Source organism: Monodelphis domestica, chromosome 1, assembly GCF_027887165.1.
Source record: "Monodelphis domestica isolate mMonDom1 chromosome 1, mMonDom1.pri, whole genome shotgun sequence".
Taxonomy (NCBI): domain Eukaryota; kingdom Metazoa; phylum Chordata; class Mammalia; order Didelphimorphia; family Didelphidae; genus Monodelphis; species Monodelphis domestica.
The window spans coordinates 630,935,608-630,952,516 of NC_077227.1; the positions used below are offsets into that span (position 1 = coordinate 630,935,608).

At 36.5% G+C, this 16,909-nt stretch overlaps 1 protein-coding gene across 2 annotated transcripts in view; it reads right to left on the reverse strand.

Annotated features, from left to right (window-relative positions):
* Positions 1-1,118: 1,118 nt before the first annotated feature.
* The window catches only part of CHGB (chromogranin B), a 189,961-nt gene continuing 174,170 nt past the window's right edge, over positions 1,119-16,909 (reverse strand). For both annotated transcript variants that reach the window (XM_056823497.1, XM_056823491.1), the window contains exons 3-6: positions 13,587-13,633; positions 11,022-11,115; positions 3,734-5,502; positions 1,119-1,528 (exon numbers count right to left, since the gene is read on the reverse strand). In XM_056823497.1, the coding sequence (XP_056679475.1) occupies positions 1,445-1,528; positions 3,734-5,502; positions 11,022-11,115; positions 13,587-13,633 (1,994 nt within the window). In that variant the 3' untranslated portion in view covers positions 1,119-1,444. The remainder of the gene's footprint in view (positions 1,529-3,733; positions 5,503-11,021; positions 11,116-13,586; positions 13,634-16,909) is intronic.

Sequence of the window (16,909 nt, forward strand, 5' to 3'; positions counted from 1 at the left end):
GTGTTTCATTTAAGGTGGAACAGTATTTGTATCTATCTAGCTAATGATTATTTGGGTTAAAATAATTTATGGTCAGATTGCCTCCTTGGTCTTCTGAGCGTCAGGACATGAACACATTCAAGTAGCTCTTTTTTTCCCTCTTGTAAAATAAACTCCCTTGAAAAGCAATATTAATCCTACTAATACTTTTAAGAAATAACCTGAAAAAACAGCTTTAAAAATGCAGCTGGTTCTTGATTATGCATAGTGGAGGAGAGTGAAGTTGGACAGATGAATCCACCTGTATTCTGGCTTTACTATCTGTGCGTTGCAGCCTCCTCTTTTTCAAAACTTGAACTGGCAAGTAGAGAACACCAGAAGTGCTAACAAAAAATAAACTCACAGATAATAAATAACAAAGGAAAGAATTCTAGAATTCTGAAGCCTCAGAGATTCATGGGGCTCATTACTCTACCTCATTATACAGATATGGAAAACTGTAGTTACAGGTTGTCTCCAGCAACCCTCCTAAGTATGGGAGATTGGGACACTCAGGTAAACAACTCCTCCAGTGTTTGTGTTCTGTTCATTAGACTCTGCTGCTTTCTCAACTCCTAAATAATTAAAAATTGGTCATACTTAGTACAGGGCAGCTACAGTAGATAGAGTTCTGGCCCTGGAATCAGGAGGACCCAAGTTCAAATCCAGTCTCAGACACTAGCTCTGTGACCCTGGACAAGTCATTGAACCATGTTTGCCTAAGTTTCCTCATCTTTAAGATGAGTTGGGAAAAGAAATGGCAAACTACTCCAGTATCTTTCCCAAGAAAACTCCAAATAGGATTAAAAAGAATTGGAAATCAACTAAACAACAATACCTACTGTGATGATTTTAAAGCTGAGATTGTTAAAATGGTTTTACCATGTTGAGTATTTGATGTCTCTTCTGCAAGGTGGCATAGAAGTCAATCTATTTACTTTGTTACATATCCATTAGGCCACTCTTACTCATGCCTTCTATAACCTCAGGAGGTTCACCCACCATCTTTCAGCTGGGAGATCATGAAATCTAAATACAATACATACCCAAAGGAACATTAAAAGTCATACTCCTCCCTCACCAAAAAAGAAAGTCGAAAAGATGGTCCTGAATTTTTTTTATTTTTTTTTTCAAATGAGGAGGCATAATATATTTCTGAAGGACATTAGCACACTCATCACAAAGCATGTTCAAATATAAGTTTATATGCTAAAATTTATGCTATTCAAATTCCAATAGCATCCTAGAAAACAATAAAGACATTTCCAGCTGTGCAAAGCACTATACATTGAGTGAACAGTAACTTGCTGTCTTTGGGTAAATGATACTTTCTGGTGGCAGCATCTATCAAGACTAGGTAGTGTGAATACATGTACATTAAAGCTACCCACTTCTATAGAACACTATACCACTGTTCTCTGAGTGGTCACCCTCTCTGGGTACCACTGAATTTCTCCGCTATTTTCTGTAGTTCCATGTCCATTGCAGCCAAGTTTTCCAGTTCCTTCTCCTATAAAAAAATCAAAAAGAAGATTTAGACCAAGAACCATGAGTTCTAAAGGTTAGCCCTTGATTTGAGATGGATGGATTAGATAAAAATAAGCCAGTTTGAGCCTCTAATCTCTGGTACTAGACCATTCTACTTGCCATCTCTGCCTCTTCTGGTATAAAATCATAAAATTTCCAGATAAAGAAACCTAGAAATAAATTAGTTTAACCCTTATTTTACAAGTAGAAACACTTATTCTCAGAGTTGGTGACTTCCCTAAGGTGACACAGGGAGGGAGGGACAATCCTCTGACTCATTTTCCATTGCCCTTTTTATCACTCTGTACTTCTTTAGTCCTTGAAAAGAGCAACAAGCAAAAATTTTAGCTTTTCCCTTGTCAGATAGATTTGACCTGCTGGGACTGGTGGATGGATACAAAAATATCTCTAGAACAGGATTCTTAATCTGAGTCCATGCACTTTTAAATATATATGTATATATATTTAATAACTATTTCTACTCAGTTGCTTTCCTTTGTAATCATGTATTTTACTTTATGAATTTTATGATTTCTTGATTCTATGAATTCATGATTCTAAGAAGGGATTCATAGACTTCACTGGACTTATCGACAGAGGGGTCCAGAACACAAAAATGAAGATCAAAAAGCCCTGCCTTAGGGATTTCTTCTAGCCTTCTGATTGCACAAAGAGGAGGAGATACCTTTAAAGAACTCTGTCTAATGCCATTCTTTGGGAATTGACATTGGACCATCAATTTTCTCTAACTGGGGGATTGAATGCAACAGAGGGAACTTGAGGGATGAAGCTGGATATAATGCTTCAAATACTTGTAAGATAGTAACTATGGTGAACTCAAATACTGACTCCCTACCTCAGGATTTCCTTTTTTTTCCCTTTTGATAGAGCGAGTATCTAGTTATTTGGAAGGAGATGGTTTCTACAAATTAATATAGTAAGAGGTTTGGGGAGAGGGATGAAGAATCAATTACACTTTGAGAAAGTGGAGAATTCTCTGTAATGAAGTAATACAATCTAGATGAATGGTTTCCAAACCTCTATTAGCAAGGCAGCTTTGTGGAAGGTTATTTCACCTCCTTTTCCCTCACCACACACACACACACACACACACACACACACACACACGCACACACACACACATTTTAATTCACACAAATTTCCCCTGATCACTGTTTCTCTAACTTGAAAAAATTTCCCTTCTTACTTATTCTATACTTCTCTTAAGCACTAGTCTTTGAAAGACCCCATTTGGTAGATGGGGCTCTCATAGATTTCCATTATGAGGACTGAGTCCCTTACATCCTTTGCTTCATTGTGAATTTGCAGAAGTGACTCCTTTACAAAGGGGAAAGTAGTGAGCCAGAAGTTTAGATTACTTTTTCCCTGATTAAGCACTATTACCTTGTGAAAGTTTAATACTCATTAAAAATAATTTAATACAATATCATTTTAATATAACATTGAGGAGTGGATTAAGAATTGTTATCAAAGTCTGCAGGACCTGGTTCAAGTTCTCTCTCTGACACAGAGTGGCTGTGTGACCCTGGGTAAGTCATTTCATCTCTCAAGCTGCTGAAAACTATATAAGTTATAGAGCTCTTGCCAGTCTTTTTTGGTAGTGTTCCTTCCTGCAGCAATGAAAATACAGGTCTAGATCCACTCCCACTCCTACCCACCAAATTCAACACGCTATGTGAATCTTATACTTCCAATCTTACCTAGGGAAATTGTCACTTTTGTTCCTTCTATGTGAATCAATAGGTAGGAAGAATAGCTTTGATAAATATGATCTCCCCAAATTTGAAATTGTACTTTTCCATGTCAATTTCTTTCATCTTCCAAAAGAACTATGAGCCAGAAACCAAATAAATTAAATGGAATTTCACTTGCTCTGGCAATGTCTCCTTTAAGGCTGGAGGCACTAATGTACTGTAAAATGAACAAGAATCATGCAGTAGAAGAGATAGTACCGAAATATGGACCTTATTTATGTATCTTTGCCCTTTCCCACCTCTCCCCATCCATAATTATTAGATAATCAATATATATATTCCATTAGGAGAGGCAGGTCCCCTCTGTAATTTTCTTCCCTTTAACTTCCCCCATTTGTTAATATCAGATATTCTTGGACTCATCTGTCATTAAACATTGACTAACTTCTTCAAATAAAATTCAAAGGTCATACCTCCTCCTCTGTCAGAGGCTGCTGATTGAGGCCACCATTCTCATTTCTGACCATCTGGTGTTTTCTCATGTCTTCATCAGAGTTATAAAATTCTGGAAATTCAGCAGACTTCTTCCTGTAATTGAGAAGCTGGGCAAGTTCATCGACTCTGTCATATTGCCTTTTCAGATCATATTTGGGGATGCTGGCAAGATTTCTCTTCTCAGTATGCTCTTGATTCATGTCTCCTACAAATGGCTTTTTGTCCCACCAGTCATAATCATTGTAGTCAGGAAAGAAAGTCTTTTCATTCAGGCGAGATCTGTTTTCCTCTTCATTCTTGGGAAACTGATCATCCATTCTGTCCTTTTCCTCAAAATGTCTGTTCTTCCACCCAAGCGGTTCATAATAAGGACTGTATGACATCGCTAGCCTCTTCATCTTCTCTTCTGCACGATTAACATCAAGTTCTTTTTCTTGAAACCTGGTTTCTTCTCTCTCATTTTCACCATCTTCATCTATCTGCTGCCACTTTTCTATATCACCTTCCTCACTGTTTCTCTTATCATGGTCCAAATAGATTCTGTTTTGCTCTTTTCCCCCCTTAGAATGCCTCCTTTCATTGTCCATGTTGCTTTCTTTTTCATACTGTCTTTCACTGGGATACCTTTTATCACCTCTACTACCATAAGTGGAATGAACACCCAGGTCTTGTTCTCTCTCTCCATGATGGCGGCTCTTGTCCTCATCAAAGTGCCTCCCCTCCTCACTTTCTCCACCATAGTGATGTCTCACCTCTTCAATTTGTCTGTTGCGATGGCTTCTTTTCTCATCCTCTTCCTGGCTCTCCATATTGTCGTGTCTCTTATCTCTATACTCCTCGCTTGCCCTGCCATCATATCTTTCTTTCTCAAGATCATCAGAACCATGGTTCCTGTGGTAATTCCCCTTCTCTTCATGATAACTTGGTTCCTCCTCTAGACCTTCATAACTGTTTTTATGGTGGTTTCTCTTGTCCCAGAAATGGTCCTTATCTTCTTTTGATTCTTCAGACTCAAGTGTGTTTCTTCTTTCTTCAGAGTGAGCCTTCCTTTCTTCAAAGGACTGATCCAGTCTATATCTTCTGTGATGGTGTCTAGGTTTCAAACGACGTTTGATCACTTCAGAGACAGCAGTCTCTTCACTTTCATCTGATTCTATACTTCTGTGTTGATTTTTAGGCTCCCAGCCATGTTTCTTGCTGCTATTATCCTCACTATCCTCCTCACTCTCTTCACTGCTTCTTTCCTGGCTATGTGTCTTCTCAGGAGGCACCATAGAGAATCTATTATTTTTGGCTGAAAACTCTTCAGTGCTCTTAGCTATGGCTTGGTTTCTTTTGTCAAGGAAGGTATTCTGAACTTCTCCTGACTCTTCATAGAGAGGTTTCTCTTGACTTCCTTCTTCACTGTGATCATCTTTTTTATATGTCTCAATTCCCCCTTCTACCTTTTCCCTTTCTTTTTCATTGCTATTTTCAGTCTGGTGCTTTCTTGCCTCTTTAAGGACTTGATCTTCATGAAGATGAAGGCTTGTTTGGTACTTTCCTCTTCCTTCCTTATCTTCTTCTTCCTGCTGGAGTTTTTCTATGTCTTCTTCCATTTGCCTTTTAGATTCTTCCTCTATTGGCTTTTCTTCCTCCAAACTCATTGGTGTATGAGTTTCCCCATTATTTGGGTCTCTCAACAACCTTACTGCAAATTTGGAGTTTTCACTTTCATTTTCTGTTTCATCTTTGTCCTGTTGTCCACCTAAAGTGAAAATTTCAAAGAATTCAGTGTACCTTATAGTCTGTTTTGACCTACTCAATAATTACTAATTTATAACTTCTATATATCCTGAGCTGCTGAGGTATATAGGCTGAAGTTGGCCTCTGTGTTTCTTTTAAACTCCAATATTTCTTGAAAATAATTTGAGCATTTTTAAAAAGACTGATAACCTGATAAAGAGCTGACAATACAGTTTTACATAGATGGCATCTAAATCTGACTGTAAGCTCTCCAGATGCTCTGAGTTTTGTTTTGCACAAAATATTTTATTAGCATAATGAGTATAGATATTAATATTATATAAAAATTCTAATATAGAGTGAGAATCACTTTAGAACTAGAAGGGAGCATAGAGATCAAGCTCCTTTTTATAGGTGAGCTGACTGAATTCAGCAAAGTTTTATATCTATATCTATATATCTTTGTAGGTGTCTCTATCACAAGGCTCAGGATCATTCTTTACTGTGTTCACCCTGATCCTAGGGATAGAAAGATTATTAAGTAAAGTAGAAATATGATCAAAGATCAACTAAATTTAATTAAGGTAAATAGAAAATTTGTATAATTAAGGTGCCCCCCCAAAATCCTCCATTTGGCCCCCAAATGATCTGTTTTGGTCATCTATAACCATCATATCATAATGAATGATTTGAACTAATATAACTAATGAACTAACTAACTAATGAACTCACTAATGAACTAATCTAATAGTTAAGAGAGGCTAGGCCATAATAATAGAGGAAGAGATGGAAACCTTCTTGACAAAGAGGGGCTGTTTAAAAACTTCCAGTAAAAGGCTCATTCAATTTCCAGAGAGCTCAATTTGTTGGAAAATTCCTTTTTTTAAGTGAGTTGAAATTTGTGCCCTTAAAACTTTCACCCACTAGACCCTAGTTATATCTAATGGATTTAACAGAATAAATCAAACCCCTCTTTCATATGTTGTTGTTCAGTCATGTCCGATTCTATGACCCCATTTGGGATGATGCCATTCAAAGATCTTTAGATAGTTCCTATGCTCCTTCTTTTTTTAGACCTTCTCTTTTCTAAGTTTAACAATTCTAGTTCCTTCAAAGGTTCTCAAATGACAGTTTCAAGTCTTCACCATCCTAGTTATCAATATCTCATTTATATGTGATGCCTGGATTTTAGCACAACTCTTTAGATATAGTGTGACAAGCCCAGAATAAAATAGTACTATCGCCTCCCTTATTCTGAACTGTGCTTTATTAATGCAAGCCATAAACAGATATTTTTTTGGCAACCTCAGTGAACTATTGATTTAAAGTAGCCTTATCAATTAAGATTTCTAAATCATTTCCCCATATATTGCTATTAAACTACATCTCCCCCCAGTCTGCCCTTGTCAATTTATTTTTTCAACCTGAGTACAGGGTTTAAAATTAGCCCTATTAATTTTATTTTCGTAGAATTGTTCATTAATACACCCTGTTCTTTTTGGAAAACAGTTGTCATTCAACATATAAACTACCCCCTATAGGTTTTATGACATTTGTAAATTGGTTATGCTTATATTCTTTTCCAAATCGTTGAGTAAAATATCAAACAGGATAGGGTGGAGGATAGTAAGTCTTCTAAGATGATACTGATCCATTAATCAAAATCTTTGGCTACCATTATTTAATAATATCTAATTTTAAATTAGATATGAATTCAGCCACCTCCATTTATCCATCTTGTCTCCAAGGATATCAATAATGCCTCCTCAAATCTATAATACGCTGTGCCTATAGCACAACATAGCAATATAAGTAGAAAGGAAAATATATTTAGTCTGTTATAATTTTTGGTTGGTTCTTAATGGTTATTGTTTCCTTCTTTATAGCCATATGCAATGTTATTTAACTTTCTGAGTCACCAAACAACCATCTTCAAAAAGTTAACTATAAAAATATCCTTTCAGACAACCCACTGATTTCAGAGGCTGCTCAGGTGCTATATGTTTCTAATACTTAGAATGTAAACTGGCAAGATAATGAATGTTAAATGAAATATTTTACAAGGCAATGGAAATTTTATCATTCTAATTTTTGTACCATAGATTATATTCAGCGCGATGATGATGCATTGTATTGTCAGTTTTAGTTTTGTTGGCTTAGAAGCCTAGTATTATCATAGAGAATGAATGGGGTGGTGGAGCTAGCTAAGCAGAAAAAAATCAAAGTAGGGATATAGGCAATTTCAGAGTCTGAGAGGTCAGAGAATCAACAAGAACAGCATCAGATAGCAGAGTTAAACTCTGACCCTAGAGTAGAGGGCCTATTTCATTTTGGGGTTGGATATGAGTATGGATGATCTTTGATCATAGTCAGAGGGAGGTAAGGATATACCTCTGCTTCCAAGTGAATCCTCCTCCTAAATGAGGCAAAGAAAATTTCTAAGATTAATTCAAATGAAAAAATAATTTCTTTTTGGATTTTTCTCCTATTAAAAAAAACTCTTGTTTGAGGCAGCGGTGTCAAAATTGTAATATTCCCTGCTAAATTTAGCTGTAAACCATAGCAAATGATAATAAATGAGGGCTGCAATTATAGCTCATAGGCTTAAGAATCTTCCTCTGGGGAGTTAAATACTGAACCACAAAATTAAGTTGTGACAGTTCTACAATTAACCCTAATTTTTAAGTCACTAGAATAGCCAAAAAAAGGCATCCAATTTAAAGACATTATGGTATAGTGGAAATAAAATTGGACTTGGAGTTGGGGGACCTGCTTTTCAGTCCCAACTCTAATACTTACTAGCTGTGTGTCCTTAGGAAAGTCACCTAACATCTTTAAACCTCAGTTTACTCATCTTTAAAATAGGAATGAAAACACTTGCCTTGCTTATCTCCCAGGATTATTTCAATCAAAGTGCTTTGGGAACCTTAAAACAATGTGCAAATGAGTTATTATGTTATTTAAATTGGAGAGTTACAGATATTAGCCAAAAGTTAGTTTTTGCTACAGGAAATGCACTTTGCTGGAAAATGCACAAATGCCTTCCTTCTTCACTTTCAGCTCCAGACTAAGTCAGTTGGAAACTGCTCCTTGGAACTCTGACCCAACCACCTCATGAAAGAGTCTAAGTCTTTACATCTGTCCATCATTGTTGCAACTTCTACCTTCCCTTGCTACAAAAATGACTGGAAAATTGGGCTAGCTGGTTTCTAAAATCCTTTCAAATTCTAAGACTGTAATTTTGAAAATTCAAAATTTCTATGAGTCTTACTTTCTCGCAGTTTTTGTGTTTATTCAAGAGCAAACACTGTCTACAAGAGTCAATGGAGAAGTAAGGATGGAAAGGTAAATAGGAAGATTGAAGGAAGGAAGTCTGAGGAAAAGCACATCAATTAATTCAAGGGAGATTCAGAAGCAGGTCACTGTAAAAGAAGGATCAGCAATTTCTTCAGCACTCTGGCCAAGGGAACCCATTGGTACACTTAAAGCAGAGAAGAAAGAAGGAAGGAAGAAAGAAAAAGAAGCATAGAAAAGTAAAGAATTGGCATATAGGGACCCCAAGTCCAAAGACAAGTCAAAGATACATCATTTGATTATTAGTGTCTTTCCTGGGGATCTCTCACTGACCATGAGAGCCCAGTCCATGGTCACTGACCACTAGAGGGCCTGACTTCCGTTAAAGCAGAGACCTGATTAAGGACTCATAAGCAGTAATTCTTATGGCAAATGAATGGCTTTCATACTGACATTGCAGGGAGAAACGTGTTTGTTTACATTTATGTCTAGAAACTAGAAAAATATCCCATTACTCTGTGTACACAGATGTGCACAGTTATACACAGAGATCCATCTTTTCATCAGCTTCTTCTTAGAAGAGAAGAATATACAAACAAACAAACAAACAAAAGAAGTGAAAAGGAATGGAGAGTCTTAGAGAGAAGTTACCAGTAACTATTTCTAGTGCCCCAATGTATGCATGCATCCTCCAGCTTACATTGGGTATTTGGATAACACTGAGTTATTCCTTCAACAGACATTTAATGAGTGTTTTCACTTGTTTTATGGAAGAGATGAAAGTAGGCTGGGTTGGGAGAGGAAAGAAAAAATGAGAGGCTTCACTCCATTTTCGAACTCCATTCAATATTTCTAACTAAAGAATCTTTTTTTGTAAGAATGGAGAAGGATTAAAAAAAGAATTTTCTTGATTTGTTTTTATCTGGTGTGATTTTTAAACACAGTTGAAAGAGGAGACACGTGGTTTTGGAAAACACCTTAGTTATGTCTACTCTTATTACATTCTATTCTGTTTATATCAATGCCCAGATCATGTCCCAAGCACTCCAGATACAAGAAATATCCTGATTCAAGCTAGAGTTGTAATCTGTGGATATACACTCCATGTATACCTTTTCTAACTGGACTAACAGAGTCCACACTGAAATGGACTTTTAAATGATCAGCATCATATATAGGTCAAGTGGCTTTTGTTGTCACTATTAAAGTTACTAACAGAACATAGTAAGTCAAGAGGAATATATTAAGAATACTTCATTTTCCAATCTTTTTTCCTAACTTCACCCCATTTTCCAATGCCATCATTTAAAATACTGTTCTTAAAGAGTGTGTTGTTTGTTAAATATTGATCAAGATTGATATCAACTGGGAAGTTGGTTTTTATTTACTTGTCATAGTTATATCCTATTTGATATGTCTCTACCATATCTGGGGACTAAAAGGAAAAAGAAGATGGAAGGATTTAATTTCATTTTGATGACATTATTTCTTCAAGTTTCTAGATAGTGAGTGCACAGTCTTGATTGATCAGCCTTGATAACCCTATCACATTGTCTCAAGTCCAGTTCTGTCTATTTTTGGATGGCCTGAGAGAAGAGATGAACACGTTATACTGCAAACTGGCTCTGCATACTGAATATATTATATATATATATGCCATATATATATATATGCCAGCTCCTGACTTCAGTGAGGAATGAATATGGCTGAATGTCATCACAGAAACCAGAATCACCTCCTTGTAAGTAATCTTTGATATTACTCTTTTTTACTTTCTTCTTACCATATCCTACCAGAAGCTTATCTTCCTCATCCTTAAAAAATATTCTTTAACCTTTCTAACCAAGTCAGCCATGCCTTGACTGCTCAACTTTCTGAAAAAAATGTTCTCTTCCTCCTTACCTTCTATTTCTCAGCCTCTTGCAATCTAACTTTCATACCATGCAACCAAAACTACTCTTAGAAATAGCAATGACCTCTTAATCATGAAACCAACAAGCTTTTTAAGATGCCTTTCCTTCAGCTTTTGACATACCAGGCATTTCTGGGTATTATCCTCTCTGGGCCTCTCTTTCTTGTTTATTTGTTTCCTTTCTTTTCTGTTTTCCCACCTCCTTCCTGCTACATTCCTGATTAGAAATTATGTGGTTGCTAAATTAAAATGTAACTAAACCCCAATCTAAACCAGGAGGCTGTTGTGTATCATCAAGTGTCTCAGCTCATCAGGCCCCATAAAATTACACTTACTCTTCTTCAGGATTTTCCTGCACTCTGGATTTATTGGAGGAGCATTTGGTCTTGATAAAGCATTGGAAAGGACTTCCACTATGCAGCGGGTCACCTGGGGAAAAGAGATAATTTCTTTGTTAACAGAATTATATGTAGTCTAAAGCACTGTAAAAAAAAGGCATCTAAGGGACCAAGACCATGTCATGAATCTTGTACTTATGCAGTATACAGCACACATAGAATTGCAGATATTACAACCAGAAAGAACTTAGTGACTCTTATAGCAACAGTAAAGATTTATAGTAGGATTTATTTCTAAAGTGATATGCCCTAAGATGTCAATACAATTTTGTTTCATCATAGGACAGAGATGAAACACCATATAATGACCATATAATTAAATTTTGATGTTGATAATAAAATAAATAAGCATGTGAATCTAAGAGAAATGTGGCTATTGGTATTTAAAATAATTGGTGAATACTTATTAAGCACCTGTTATGTTTAATACATTTGTATTAGGCACCATGGGAAATACAAAGTGAGTTATGGATTTTGTCTTTAAGGAGAATAAAGACTTTGGAGATAATTACATAAATACAGTGATAATTTAAGTACAGTTAGGGTCATTTGGACAAGAAGCTTTATTGGGAATACTTGCAGAAAATCTAGTGGATCTACTCAAAATATAATTAGATGAAAGGGAATTAAGTAGATTATCACTCTTTTGAGGCATTGAATCATAGGAATATAGATTTTGAAAATGGAAAAAGTTGATAAGGGGCAGCTAGATGGTTCAGTGTATAGAGAGCTAGGTCTGGAGATGGGATGTCCGGGGTTAAAATCTGGCCTCATATACTTCCTACCTGTGTGAAGTTGGGCAAATCACTTACCCCAATTGCCTAGCCCTTTCCACTCTTTAGCCTTAGAATTGATACTTAGTATAGATGCCAAAATAGAAGGTAAGGGTTTTTATAAAAATAAAAAAAATTAAGTTGATGAAACTGAGTTCCAAGTAAAGTTAAATAACTTGTTCAAGGTCATCTGACTATTAAAAGACAGGATCAAGACTAGAGCTCAGGTATTCTGAGTCAGATCCAATTTTCTTTCTATTATAATAAGAATGTTAAATGCCAAATTAAAGAAAAATAAGAAACATAATTAGAATTCAGAGGAAAAGGAAATTCTTGGGTCTAGAAGTCTATATGGGTAAACCTTTCTAAGAAAAATAAAATGAGCTCAGACTTGAATAGGTAGTATTTCAATAGGTGGAAGGAAAAAAAAAAGAAAAAAATAGGTGGAAGGAAGTGGGGAATAAAGAAATACATTTCTGAACTCCTCAAGGTGAATGCACTTCATTTTTTTGTGTTTACCATAGTGTAACCAGGCATAAGGTAGCCTCTCTAAAGAAGATGTTGCTTAGAGGAGTGATGGAAGCAAAAAAGAAAAAGTATCAATGAAATAGGAAAGTAAAAGACAGCAGAAGGAAGTTCAGAAGGCATTATAGATAAGCAGGGCAGTGTTGTTACTACTACCCTATTAAATTTAATATATACTTTATAACTTTTTATTACTTAATTTTAAAATAGCCCTTACTTTTTGCCTTAGTAATAACTCTAAGATAGAAATACAAGGGCTCGGCAAATGGGATTAAGTGGCTTGCCCAGTGTCACACTGCCAGGAAGTATCTGAGGATAGATTTGAAACCAAGTCCTCCTGATTCCTCAATTCTATCCCCTCAGCCACCTAATTTACCTTAATATATACTTTATAAAAAATAAATTATGTGTAAATAATAGAGATTCATGGTTTCCTATGCAATCCTTTTTTTTCCTCTTCCTCTGTATATGCAGAATTCATGTTTATTTGATACTTGTCAAATTTATAACTTTTAAGAAAAAAATTTTGGAGCAAAAGAAGTACATGTGACCTCTACTAGATTTGAAAGTATTTAGTTCAGAATATAGCAGAGGGGAATTACCATGCAACATTGAGATCTCTTTCATTGTCCAACACTGGGATACTGCCAAATCTAGGATTGTGCTGGGGGAGCACCAGAGAAGAAGGCAGTCTTTTCTCCAAGACCTAGAACCTTGATTCTGAAAAGGCCAAGATCTCCTGCTGGCAGAGCTAGTTTTATATGCCTTCTTCTCCAAATACCTGGCATTTATTCTTTTTATAATTGTATGTGCACCATGTTTTTTTCTTCTCTGATAGGCTGTAACTCCTTGAGAGCAGAAATGGTTTCATTTCCTGTTTTTCCTTCTCTAATACCTAGCACAGTACCTAATATACAGTAGGTACTTAATTAGTGATTGTTGATTGATTGATTCAAGGAATCAGACATTTGTAGCAAACAGTGAAACGTTGTTGTTTTTTTAAATCGTAGGAAATTTCACAACTGAAAACAGCAAGTGGTTTTGGCATGACATTAATGGTGGAGTTGGAGGAAGCAGGAAAGGGAAGAGATAAAGTGCTACTATTTAAGGAAAACTATATTAGGGAGCTAAAACTAGGAGCTGGGGAGGAAGAGGGGGAAAAGGGAATCCTAGAATTGTATTTTAAACTATTATTTTAATTTACCATTTCTTCTATATGGTCTCCTTTATCCACTGGCATGGAACTGACAGCTTTGGAAGAGAGAAGAGAAAGAGAAAGAAAGTTATATTAATTGATAAAAAAACAACAACTAAAATACATGATCCAAAATTCACAACATTTCCAGCTCTCCATTAGATAATAATGATTATCTAATTTTTACATTATATAATTATTATAACTCACATTATTACTCACATTCCTATATCACTGTAAAGATTGTCATGTGTTTTCCTACCTATAACACTGTGTGGTAGGCAATGCTCCCCTTTTATAGGTGACAAAACTGAGGCTTAGAGAAATCAAATGATTTTTCTCATGGTCATAAAGCTAAGTGTTGGAGTTATGACTCAAATCCAAAGCTCATGTCTATAAATTGTGTGCTCTTTCCACCATGCTTTCTTTCAAGACAAAAGGCAAGAACTGAAGCTGTCCCTGGTGTTGAACAAATTCTCATGAATGTCTTAGACTTTTGGTTGACTTCTGTACTAGGCCTTTCTTTTTTTCCTTCTTTCCTTCTTTCCTTCTTTCCTTCTTTCCTTCTTTCCTTCTTTCCTTCCTTCCTTCCTTCCTTCCTTCCTTCCTTCCTTCCTTCCTTCCTTCCTTCCTTCCTTCCTTCCTTTCTTCCTTCCTTCCTTCCTTCCTTCTTCTTCCTCCCTCCCTCCCTCCCCCGCTCCCACCCTCCCTCCCTCCCTCCCCCCTCCCTCCCTCCCTCCCTCTCTCTCTCTCTCTCTCTCTCTCTCTCTCTCTCTCTCTCTCTCTCTCTCTTCAGCCCTTCCTGCCAGTAGTTGGGGGGGGGGGGGGTTACCGATACACAAGTCTATAGGTGCAAAGAGGGAACAAAGCCAAGAAAGTTTTGAAAATTATACTTATTTGCACTGGAAATTGTCCCTATATGCTATTGTCCTCTGGAAGCTTTCTGCTTTTACTGTGAAACACACAATTTGACTTATCACAAACTAAATATTAACATGATGGTGGTGGAGAATTCTCTTGGCCTTAAAAGTATGTGCATTTATAAAATATTCAATTAAAAAGTACCCCTCATTGTAACTTCTGTTAGCTGCAGTCCAGGCAACTGCTTATTTGGACTGCCCCTAGACCCAGCTGTGCTTTGAAGAACCCATTGTAATATAATAATAGTAAGCAAAGTTTAGTTGAGCAGGTAGGCAGAGTTTGGGGTGGAAGAGAGGAAGAGAGGTGTCTTTAGAAGCTGGTACTGAAAAAAAAAAGAGCATGAGGCACATATATTCAAATTAGCCTACAATCTTCCTTTTCATCCTCCTCATCCCCACCACAAGGCAAAGGTTTAGGTTCCCTCCACCTCTTAAAAGTTCTTTATGCTTTTCTTTCATGTATTTGCTTTATCAAAGCTATATTTTCTTCTCATTTTAACCTGGTTTCATCTGTGTAGGAATGGGAGAGAGGGAATGAAGGAGAAGAGACATGGTATGAGATGTCTCAGATTCTGTATCCATTGGTTGATAGCCCTGAATGGACACATACTCACTTAAAAATGATCCTCAAGGCTGAGATGTCTTGATAAATGAGGACAAGCTCGTTGAGTTCACTATGTCTAACTGACCTGATCATGCTTCTCATTTCAACTGGCCATTTACAGAGGCTGTTTTGTCATCTTCCCAGATGCCAACTCCCAAAACATTGTCTCTTTCCCTGGGTGCAATATCTAGAATAATATTACCATTGCTTCTGGAAAGGGTATTTCAGTCAGCTGCCCTATGAGTCAGTTCACAAGTGCTATAATTCTCCAAACCAAAACTCTCTTTCCTAACTACCGCTCCTCTATATGTATGTTCCTCCACAATTAGAATACAAGTTCCTTGAGGACAGGAATCATCCTATTTTTGTATTTATAATTTTAATATATAGAAAAGTTCCCAGCCCATTTTGTTGCTCTTATTATGCAGTCATTTTACAAATATAGTATTTGACTATTCTTGACCACATTTGGAGTTTTCTTGGCAGAGATACTAGAGTGGTTTGCCACTTTCTTCTCTAGGTCATTTTACAGATAAAGAACTGAGGCAGAGTTAAGTGACTTTCCCAGGATCAGACAGCTAGTAAGTGTCTGGGGCCAGATTTGAACTTATAAAGATGAGTTTTCCTGATTCTAAGCCCAGTGCTCTATCCACTGTACCATTTAACTGCCCTCTTGGCACAGAGTAAGTATTCAATAAATGCTTTTTCATTCATTGACCTGCAAAGGACATTCTCCCTATTTTAGTTATAGAAGCTATGACCCAAAGAAAGTAAATGATAAAAATATTTTCAATTCAACATCTGAGCCAGAACCAGAAAATACATTTTAAGCACCCCAACCCCCTCCTCTGTTTGACCCATTGTTCTATTCATTATAACAGTCTGAAAATCTTATGGCACTTCTATTATGATGACTGAGGAGCCAGTAAGAACTGTCCAAGAGAAGAAAAACATATACTTAGCAGAAGGGAGAGTAAAGTATAGAGAAGTAAACTATCTGCAACCTCCAAGGAAAACTGGTTAGTGAGTTATGACCTACTTAATGACTTTACTAACTTTACAACTAATAGATCTCACAGGGAAGTTGAGTTGCTTAGAGATTTTTGGGGGTGAGTGGGTGGGGAGGGAACAATTTGGTAACTAGTTTCTTAATTATTTGCAAGTCAGCTTGCTGACCAGCACCCTGTAACACTGGTTGCCAGAAATATTAATGTTGTCATCCTAAATGTGACTCAGGAAATTGTGTATCTAGATTGCAGTACTCTGCAAACGTTGATAGAGTTGGCAGAACTGTTTTCTTGCTTTCCTGGGTATATGGGTGATTCATTCTGGAATCCTTTGCCTGAAAGAGTGCCAGGAATTTGGAAAAAAATATTTTCAAGTGAATGTGAATAAAATAGTTTCACATTTCCTGGAATACCACACTTACAAAAATAACACATTCTGCTTTGTATCATACTTATTTGTGAAATGTCATCTTCTCCATTTAGACTATATACTCTTTGAGAACATGAAGTATTCTCCTACTTACTTCCTATGCAACCTGGGGCAAGTTAATTAACTTCTCAGGGCCCCAGTTTCCTCATCAATAAAATAAGGGAGTTGAACTAGATGACTTCTAAGATCTCTTTAAGCTCTAAATGTATGAGTTACAATTTGGTTGATTTTATCTTTGTACTCAGGTATTCATTCATTTATGCACAGGAAATGATTAATAATAAAAGGGGCAGCTAGGTGACACAGTGGATAGAGAACCAGACCTGGATTCATATTTTTGAGTTCAAATCTGGCCTCAGACACTTAATAGC